Source organism: Mesitornis unicolor, unplaced genomic scaffold (assembly GCF_000695765.1).
Source record: "Mesitornis unicolor isolate BGI_N332 unplaced genomic scaffold, ASM69576v1 scaffold6170, whole genome shotgun sequence".
Classification (NCBI taxonomy): domain Eukaryota; kingdom Metazoa; phylum Chordata; class Aves; order Mesitornithiformes; family Mesitornithidae; genus Mesitornis; species Mesitornis unicolor.
In genome coordinates, this window is record NW_010157477.1 from 47561 (window position 1) to 58287 (window position 10727).

Sequence of the window (10727 nt, forward strand, 5' to 3'; positions counted from 1 at the left end):
ATGCTTCACAAAACAAGAACTAAATTGCATATTGAAACTCTGGATCTGAACATCAGATACTCTCTCCATGGTCCATGTCTCCACCTAACACAGGTCAATGTTCCTAATTTGAGAAAACAGCCATGAGAGTAGTTCAAAGATACCTCATAAACAAGCCACTGAGAACTGGAATTGCATCTGGTTCCATTTCATCATTGATCTGAGTAGAAAGAAGTTGCACTGAAGAGGCATCAAGCTCTCTTGCAGCACGACCAAGATGTTCAAGGATTCACACAGGATTACTCTGCAGGGCTTCCCAGACAAGTGAAATGTTCCCTTTCTGACTTTATAAACTGATGCAGCTAGGACTTCATGACTAGAGACAGCTTTCAAGTCTGTGTCTAGAACCTTATTAGTTAGGTTAGGATTTGTTTCTCGAGTCTACAACTTAGATATACTACAAAAATGCAGAAAGACACATCTGACTGAACAGAAAAGCAAGCACTCTACAAGGAATTGTTTCTTCACTATTCCTGAGACAGCAAGAAGTTTCCATGTCATGCACAGAAATATTTCATAACAGGCAATACTAACTTAGGTGTTCTAGAAAAGTTTCAGACAATCGTTTTGTTTTATGAGAAAATGAAAGTATTATCTAGTTTTTAAAAAAGCAAAACTGCTAAACTAAGCACCTCCAGTAATGAAGTTACTTGTTACTCTTGTTGATTACTAGACTGTATCAATGGCTTACTTATATTCTTTGTAGCAGAGTTGAAAAACTGCTTGCATATTTAATTTACAAAACCAAATGAGTATTTGCATGTTGAATAACCCTTTGGAAGCCAGACAAACTAAACATGGCACAATGATACTCCTTTAATTTGTTCTGAGCAGTCATCATAGCAAGCTCTTCAAAACCAGTGTTCTTTGATAGAAAATGAAATACTATGTAATGAAACAAAAAAATAGCCTGCATACCCTTCAAAGAGAGATATTCTTTGACCCAGTGCTCCAGACTGAAGCCTTGAAATTTTTGCACAAGAATGCTGTACGAAGGAAGCCCAGACAAAACAGACACTTGAGATGTTAGAAGGTTGTGTAACCTCAATCTTAGACACTCCTCCTTCCAAGACCCAGCATAGATAGCTCTGCCATGCACCAAAAGGAAATGCTCTCAAGAGGAAGAAATCAAAATCTTTTACCGTATCCTAAAACCAAAATAAACCTACATGTGCATGAGAGTTCAATTGCTCTCATTGATACAACTATGTATTTTGCTACTTGCAAAATGTGTCATTTTAAACACTGAATAATAAACCTATCTCTAATTTAGTCACATAATAATATTTATTGTTCTTAAAAGACAGCTAAAGGTGATGGCAATTCTTTTTACTTGGACTGTCACGAGTTACAGAAAGCTTCTTTATCACAGGCAGTAACTTGTTGCTCGTGGACATTCTTACAGAAAGCTCTTTATCAGTATCCAGCCAACTGGGTATTCTAAACCACTGCAAGCTTCATCAAACTACAGCTGCTTACAAAAACAAGTTGTAGCAAGCAGCATAGGCTGAACTGAGCTACAATGTTCCATATGAAGAAGGATTTAATTGCCAAACAGCAAAATACAGTGAATTTGCAGTACTGAAAATGTTTAAATATCTAGATAATCTGGTAACTACACACACACCTATACCTGAGCTACCTGAGTACTGTATTTAAAACCAAATGCAACTACTAGCCAAAAGTATAAACAAGTATCTGCCAAAATATTTAAATCAAAACCAAAAAAAATCACTGTCTAAATATACACTCTGTCAGACCAGGATGGTGGACATGCACTGAGAAGGATTACCACCATCCCCAAAATCACTGAAACCTGGAAATACTAAATTTCACATTTTTAATAGATTATGTTTTGCAGCAAAAACACAGATTCACAAACTATCAGTGATCACAAAAAAGTAAAGGCCTTTAAGTATGTAACTCCATGCAAGTTCACTCTTTAATTAGACACTTTTATTAAAGTAGAAGTAAAAGTATTTTTACTTGCAAACAGAATTATCTTTTGAGTGCTTGACTTTTCTTGAAAGAATGCATTTAATTTTGAAATAATTCTAGAATGTGGTTTTATACCTTAAACGCCTTCTGCACTGGAAACTAGTAACATTCAAGTGTCAAACGTTTCAACTGCGGATGACTGAATGCAAACTGAACACAAAGTACTCCATTTGAAGTGAAATCAGGGGACAAGACACACTGTATCAGGTATTTTATAAACTACTAGCAAACAACTTTTCTGTTATCTTGAATCTCAAGTACAACACAGCTCAAATAAATTGATCATCTGCTTACTCGACACAACTGTGTTGGAAGAAAGTATTTCTCCAAATCACAGGCTTCATATACAAGGCCATTTTGGAAAAAGCTAGAAACTGTTTCTTAAAATGTATCTGCAACATAAAGGTTGGGAAAAACATTTTCATTAACTGAATTTTACTTAACAGGTTTGACTATGTTTTTATTAATTTCTCACTATTCCAAAGGAAAATGCAAGCTGCTGATCTAAATAGGAGAAAAAACCCAAACAAACAGAAGAATCACAACCTACAAGACAGAAATTTGAGGCTAAGGAGAGAGAACAGCTGGTGGTAGTAACTCTGTTCAAACCCCCACACAGACTTCCATCCTGGTACCTTTGTATCCTTTGAATATGACAGCTCCCTATCACAGAGCTATACATATAACGCACACAAAAAATTTAGGTTACATTCCTCATCTAAAGAGGAATGCTGTCCTGAATGGAATCCTTTATGGTAAACAGTTGAATAAATACTGCACCTAGAGTGGATTAAATGAATAAGAGATTATTTTCAATTCTTTTATCCCATTAAGTTACTTTAAGAACAGCCTGAACTCACTCTCAAGGAATAACCCACTAGGGGCTAACAGCATTTTTGAAAAACCAAAACACAGGACATCCACTATATCGTTATTACCTAACACAGTGGTAATGCTTGTAGAATTCTTGGCTGAACAGTAGTTTCAAGAAAAGGAAATCTAGTAAGCCTGTCTTTAATAAGCACATAGTTTGCCAAGTGTTTCTCTTTACTGAGTTGCAAAAAAACATTTCCTATACACAGTCTTCAAATGCAATGTCACACTGTCTTGCATGCAATTCTGTGACACATCACTGCTTTGTTTTTCAGAGTAAAACATATTATTTACTCTTGGTCTTGGGAAAGGCTCCTAGCAATGATCACAGTTTGAAAAACACATTAAAGCTTGATTTGCCATGTTCTTTATTTCACAGCAATGTAGAACTATCAGATTGAGATTTCTAAAAGATGTTTCGTCATTCCAGGCTATTTTTCACTTGTTTGTGTATTTTGAGCTGCAGTATAATCACTATTTATTTAAGTCTATGTTTCTCTAATCAAGTGAAGATTATACAATTTCACTAATTTCTAAGCCTCACCAAAATTGGGATTTGGATGAAGGTGAACAAACTATGGCTCAATCCTGGAAAAACCACATGATGTTTGCTAATAACGCAGTCTTCTAAAAAACAAAAAAAAAAGACTGGCATGTTACTGCAACTTTTTTGCTGAAGAGGTTCATGTTGTGTGAATCCTATTAATAGAGTGCTATTCTGGATTATCCAGTAGTAAACACTTAAAACATATACTAACTGGTACCTTTGGACAGCCAAGAGGAAGCTGCTAAGATTCTTGATACCAATTTCACAATAGTTATTAGAATCACAGAATCATTTAGGTTGGAAAAGACTCTTAAGATTCTCCAACCATTAACCTAACACTGCCAGGTCCACCACTGAACCATATCCCTAACTGTCATGTCTGTACATCTTTTAAATACCTACCACTGCCCTGGGCAGGCTATTCTACTGTTTGACAAACCTTTTGGTGAAGAAAGTTTTCCTAATATTCAATCTAAACCTCCCCTGGCACAACTTGAGGCCATTTCCCCTTGTCCTGTCCCCTTCCTAGCTGTGAGGGAGAAGAGACCAACCCACACCTCACTACACCCTCCTTTCAGGTACTTGTCTCCCCTCAGCTTCCTTTTCTCCAGGCTGAACAGCCCCAACTCCCTCAGCTGCTCCTCATAATTCTTGTGCTCTAGACCCTTCACCAGCTTCATTGCCCTTCTCTGGACACACTCCAGCACCTCAATGTCCTTCTTGTAGTGAGGGGCCCAAAACTGAACACAGTATTTGAGGTGCGGCCTCAGCAGTGTCAAGTACAGGGGGACGGTCACTTCCCTGCTCCTGCTGGCCACACTGTTCCTGATACAAGCCAGGATGCCATGGGCCCTCTTACCCAGTCAAGAGTAGGCCCATCCAAGACATGAGCAGCTAGTTTGTCCAGAAGAGTGCTGTGAGAAACATTATCAAAGGGTTTATTAAAGTTCAGCTAAACAATATCCAGAGCCTTCATCCATCAAGCACACTTATTAATCTGTTCTGGCCTAAGCTGCTGCCGTATAGAGTGTTTACTGCTTCTGTTGAACATCGTGTATGAACTACTCATTCACAAAAAGGTGTTCAGATTTTCTGTGCCAAATTTGGTGTATGCAAGTTTATCTCTAGTGAATTACATAGAGTTTTGTCTATAATCAGAAGAAAACTGGCCCTCTGCTGAGGTTCAGTACCAAGACTTCTGAACCATTACTGAAAAAAAGGTTAATCAACAGTATAGACAAAACAAAACAATCTCAGGACAGGAACTGAAATGTCAATAGCATCATTCTAGTTAGTCTGTCATGCTTATCATAGAGTCCATCCCTAGAAATTCTCACAATACTGCAAAAACTACTTTAGTACCATTTCAATTACACTTGATAGCACTGCTCTTGAATTCTTAACTCTGTGTAGCAACTTAGCTTATTTTATATTGGCCTGATACAGAACAAAAACATCTGTGAGATGGCTGCAACTAATAGCTGATCCTTAACCACAGTTCCACAATGTTTCTAGCATCTCCCCAGTGACCAAATCCTACAACTGATCTTGCAGTAATTTTTGCTTTAAGATACAGCATATACAGCACATACATTATCAGTGGAATATTCTGCTTCGGAGATGCAAAGGACATTTTCTGGCAGTTGCTCTAATTTTGAAACATTCTTGCAGTGTTGGTATCATTTAACCACTAGAAAAGTCCTTTTATTGGCACATATTTGGATGTATCTTTCAATTGCAAACAGCAGTTTTCACAGAAGTGCCCAGCCCATAGAAACTCCAGGCTAGACACCCACAGTGCAGCATTACCAGCACTAACTGGGAAGCCTGATTAAAGCACAGGTGCTGAACTGGACAACTTCTAGCTACAACAAACAGTATTGATGTACCCTACTTACAACAGCTGAAACAAATCGCAGTAATTTAAAACAGTTCAAATGTCTATTTTAAGCAAAATCACTGAAGCTTTTTATAATGATGATGTTATTCCATATGTACTCACAGTTAAATAATTACGAGCATTACTTGAGGGAGATTTGCTGCCAACAGCCTTTGTCCTCTATAGCCTAAATTTCCTTATGCAAGCAGGGTCTTGAGAGACTACTTTTCACCCAGCTATTTATCCAGACTCTTGGAATATGACCTAATTGGTGGCCAGAGATTCAAACTGGGATGCAAGAACTGTATTTCTGTTTAGCTTTGTTCATTTTGTATGTTACTTTCTTCAGATTAAATTGTTAATTTAAATTTATTTTATTCAATATTCACTGAAAATTGCTAGTAACTAAGACAAAGATACAATTTCTTGGGTGTATTCTATATAAGCTGAGCATTTAACTCCTTTTACATCTAAGAGGCCCACTTTTTTTCTAATGTGAAAAATGAATGTGGACTAAACTACTGTATTTTCTACTATTTTATTAGAACTCGCTTTTCTGTTGTATTCAACACATGATGAGCTGCAGTAAGGTGACCAACTACTGCTTAATAATTCCAATGTCAGGATGCTCCTTGTCCTTACATTTCATTTATATTTCCCAAGACAAGAAATATTGTAGTACTTATAGAACCAAATAGACTCTAGATAATTCAAAGGAATCCATGTTGATCAAGTTCTAGCATATGCATGTACACATAGGAATACAAGGTCTAAAAAAGCACTGGAGACAGACAGATTAATTCAACTACAATATGCAGTTAAAAGTTTCCAATTACTGCAGTGTTACTCACTAGCCGTGTAAACATCAACTCACAGAAGAGCTCAGTTTCAAAATAAGTTACAAGAGGAGTAAGGCAAACAAGGATAATCACATCTTCCACCTGTTCTTTTTTCTTCTTTCTGATATGCATGTAAAAACTACTCATAAGGTGATGTTAGGCTTTAGAAAAAAATGACAAAGCCAACAAATCCATCAAAACATGATTTAATGATTTCTAACAATAAGATGTACATATCTGCAAGTAACACAAGAGGATGGGTCTTTTTAATTAGAAGTTAAGCATCAACTTCTGGAATACAGTTGAACTACAACTTGCATGGAAAGAATAGCTTTATTACCCTTTACAACATTATTCAAAACCCGTAACATTCATGTAATGAGTTAGTTTTAGTGGGTTGTAATTAATCCTACTTAAAATTAGAAAATATACTGCAATAACCTAAAATAAGTTAATACAGTACTGTACTTTTTCATGAGGTTTAATAGGTGTCTAGAGAACTTCTCCTAAACCTGAAAAAGTTGAAATCAACATCAAATCTCAGTGAACACTTCAATTGCAATATAAATTTTTGCTCATTAATAGAACATCAATAATAAGACATTTTATGGCATATGGAAACGTTTTCAAAAACTTAACTAAGTCTGCACATGAAAAATTAAAAATTATATTCTAATTTTATATAATTCTGTTTCAGGCCCTACAGTAATCTGAACAAAAAAAGATATTTATGCAACTAGAATATGCACCTACATGAACAATACTGTAGGAAAATAATATTCAGTCTGACATTTAACCTAATACTTCAAAGACCTGAGCATAAAATAAGCAATTGGATACATTGTATGTATCAAATTTTTTAAAAATTTATTCAATGGTTACTACGATGGGATCTCCAAAAATCCAACCCCAGCAACTACGATATAAGCACCTCCAACTTGATAAGAACATATAATGACATTATAAATAACCATTTAACTTGCAATTCATTTACACTAAGAGAGCAGAATAGTTGTATTTCAGATTAGTATCACTTTAACTCAACTGAAAGCATGAACTATTACAGCCAGCCAGAGTAACATACACGTTAAGCAAGATAATCACGTTTGCAAGAATACAGTATTATTTTTTTTCTAATTTTTAAACCTGAAATTATACTATTACTTTTTAAATTCAGGAAAAAAGTTTACAAAGGAACTGATTTTTTTTACCCATGTTTTGATTATTATTGCTACATCTATATAGTAAAGGTTGAGAAAAAATTGCCCTAGAAAGTTGTTAAGTAGATGCAGATTTTTTCCCCAATAGCCTGTTAAACTTCAGCTGTCTCAACTTGTAGTTACCATTACAAATGTTCAATTTATAAATATAAATACCAAATATTCCTTAAGTAATTACTATAGCTTCACAGATACAGGAAAGTACATGCAATAGGAGCCGTCTGGTACATATGATGGGAATTTTTTTTCCTGAAGATTCAAAAGCAGTACGAAAACCAATGAAAAGCATGCGTCTGCTGTGATGCATTCCACCCAGAAGTCTTACAAAAATTGTACTATTGAATAATGTAAACATAAGTGTCAGGTTGCAGCTAGAGTAACAGACCACACATTATGGAAGAACTTACAAGAAAAGATTGCCAAATTTCTGATCTGCTACTGATTAGCAGAAGAATGTTATACATTTGTTCCTAGTTGTAATCTAACCGTCATACATATTCAAAAGCTAGAGTGTATGTGTGTAGTAACAATAACTTTGCATGATGCTTCTTTACAGAGTTTCTTTATTAATATGGGTCCTAATGAAGATAATTTCAGGAAGCCAGCAAATTCTGTGTATTTCACTACACAGAAAATATATCCAGATTTCAGAAAGAAAAAACTTGCAATAAAGTAAATTTCACAGTGGTCCTTGGCCACAATATAATAGTAATAAACAAGGTACTCATAATTTCATATTGCTTAGCAATTTGAATGCTGTACTTCCTTCACATACTTCTGTTTTACTCATGTTTCCTTTTATAAAAATGTATGAAGGAATGTTGCTTTGTAGTTCACATTTATATGGCTTTCCTAGAAGAGCACAGAATACCATACCGAATGCCTATTGTGCAGACATAACCCTGAAGGCTGTATCATAGCAGTATGCAGTAGAAAAGCCTTACCAATTTTTCATCAACTGTGATGAGTTGCGTGTCTTGAGTTTGGTCCTGTGCCAGCCGCCATGTGGAAGTGCTCAGTGACCTGCGGTGCAAGACTTGAAGTTAAAAAATGATTCATGCTATGAGAAAATAGAGGCAGACAAATCTTACATAAACAAGTTACTTTAACAATATCCGTCTTGTAAAAAAAATTGAAGAGGGAGAGATGAGGGCACAAAAATCCTTTTTCTCCCCAATTAGTTCTGTCTGCTGAGTTTTTGGCAGGCTCCCACTTAGCAGTTCACAACAGGCTGCACTTTATGTCAGCCTACAGGCTCTCTGTCACAGAGAGACTGCCAGTGGCAAGGACTGTACTGCTCTATATGAATGTACAGTAGCTGGTTTGTCACGAACAGACAGAAAAATATGAGGCTGCTGTAAGTATTCTGGATTCTGATCCTTAAAACGATGGCATCAGAGGAAAAAAATCCTAAATCTACTTGTAATGGGAAAGCTCCAGTTCTACACTTTAACAACGGAATATTAACAAATTTAAAAAAAAAACAACAACCAACCAAAAAAACCAAGACAAACCCTAACCTGATAATTCAAACAAAATTTTCTGTTTTTCAGTGGGCATAGCTCACAAGTATTTAACTTCATTTCTAAATCATAATGGGTCAGCTTATTAGTTTCCAAGAAATATGATTAATCTTCTTGCATAATTACTAAACCTGCAAGGTACAGATGAAAACACAGAATCTAATTCCAAATCACTGAATTAAGAAGTAAAATTTGCCCTTAGTTTGCACTATGTCACTACTATCAGGATTGGGCCCTTTGAGTGCAAATCATCTTTTGGCAAAATAATGCAAGAACAAGTGAAACAAGCCAAAAAGCCCTATTTTTCTGAGCTACTACTGGGCTTCACATTTAATTAAGGTCATTTTAAACAAATGAGGCACAAATATGCAAGAATATAGACAACTGAACAGTAAGAGGGACTAAGCCACTTTCAACACTTCATCAGAAGATTACTTAATTTGGTAAATCAGACATGCTTGCAGATGTAAATGAACTTTGAGATTTGGCCTATGAGATACTTACAACCAGCTTTTCTATTAAGTTAACACTACTGGTAATGTTTGCCTAATTTTTGAGGAAGCCACCCATAAGTACCTTTAAATAATTTAAGCTTTTAAAGCCAAATTCCAAGACTTTCAGAAAATCTGAAATAATATCAAAACTAACCCCTCCCCACATAAACCAGAACCGTTAAATAGTGAGTAACATGAAAGGTGTCTTGGGACCAGAAAACCTGCAATCATTCAAAACCTGTAGCATTATCTTGTAGATAATGTAAAGCTTGTAGAGCTTATCTTCTACCATATTCTAAGGCATAGAAACAAGCAAGACCTAACCATGGGAACAGTTCACACAACATACGCATGTACCGTGGCTTCTAATCTTCAATCCCTCCCTAATTTTTGTCAATTCTGGTAAGAATGCATTTGAAGATATGAAGTCAGTAATTTAATTAATCTAGCTGCACTAGATTTAACACATTAACTAAACAAACATTCAATTTTCAGACAATGTTAGCACTGTAAAGTTTCTACAAAGTAAACTGAAAGAAATAGAAAGGAATTTGAAATTATTGACTATAAAAGCAAGCCACAAGAATTTTATAAAACTAAGAAATGGAACAAAGTTCAGTTCAGTAGCATTTCAAATGCAGATTCGCACAAATCCATACTTCTAACACAGATTACACTCGACTAAATTACCTTCCATTTGCCAGTAACTACTGCAAAAAATCTCCACATCATGAAAAACAAACTCAAAGCACAAAGTTTATAGAATCACCCAACCTTGTGACACAGACAGGCATATCTATTGCTATTTAAAATGACAAAATCGTGTGCAATGGTACTTTCAAGAATGATATGAAGTTTTCAAGTGCAAGGGAGCACAAGAATTTCATAAATGTCGAAATCACTCTGTTAGCTCAAAATCTCTTTCCAGAGAACTTCTGGCTCAACACAGCTGCCATTTTTTAATTTCTACATGTAAAGCAATACATCATGAAAACAGAATATGCAGATACTACAGTATGCTACAAGAAATGGTTCTTAGATGGTCCTTATTAAAAAAACACACTAAGAGAAGTTATCCTAAAAGCCCTCTGAACAGTAGCACCTGAGTTCCAGTGGCAAGAAGCTGGAATTTCCAACCTTAAACAAGGCAAAACACTGTATAAGGAAAATTAGTTTCTCCCCCATTCCAGGAATTTTAGTATCATAGTATTTTGCAGGTAATCTAGAGTTTCATGTGAAGCTCAAGATTTTTTTTTGCATGTTTGCAGGTAATCCAGAGCTTCATGTGAAGTATAGTATTTACTATACTACTTAA

At 35.6% G+C, this 10727-nt stretch overlaps 1 protein-coding gene across 1 annotated transcript in view; it reads right to left on the bottom strand.

Moving 5' to 3' along the window:
* NDUFS4 (NADH dehydrogenase (ubiquinone) Fe-S protein 4, 18kDa (NADH-coenzyme Q reductase)) overlaps positions 1-8418 on the bottom strand; it is a gene marked incomplete at its 5' end in the record, with an annotated part of 26796 nt that extends 18378 nt beyond the window's left edge. The window contains one exon of the mRNA XM_010180136.1: positions 8340-8418. Coding sequence (XP_010178438.1) covers positions 8340-8418 — 79 coding nt within the window. The remainder of the gene's footprint in view (positions 1-8339) is intronic.
* Positions 8419-10727: the final 2309 nt, after the last annotated feature.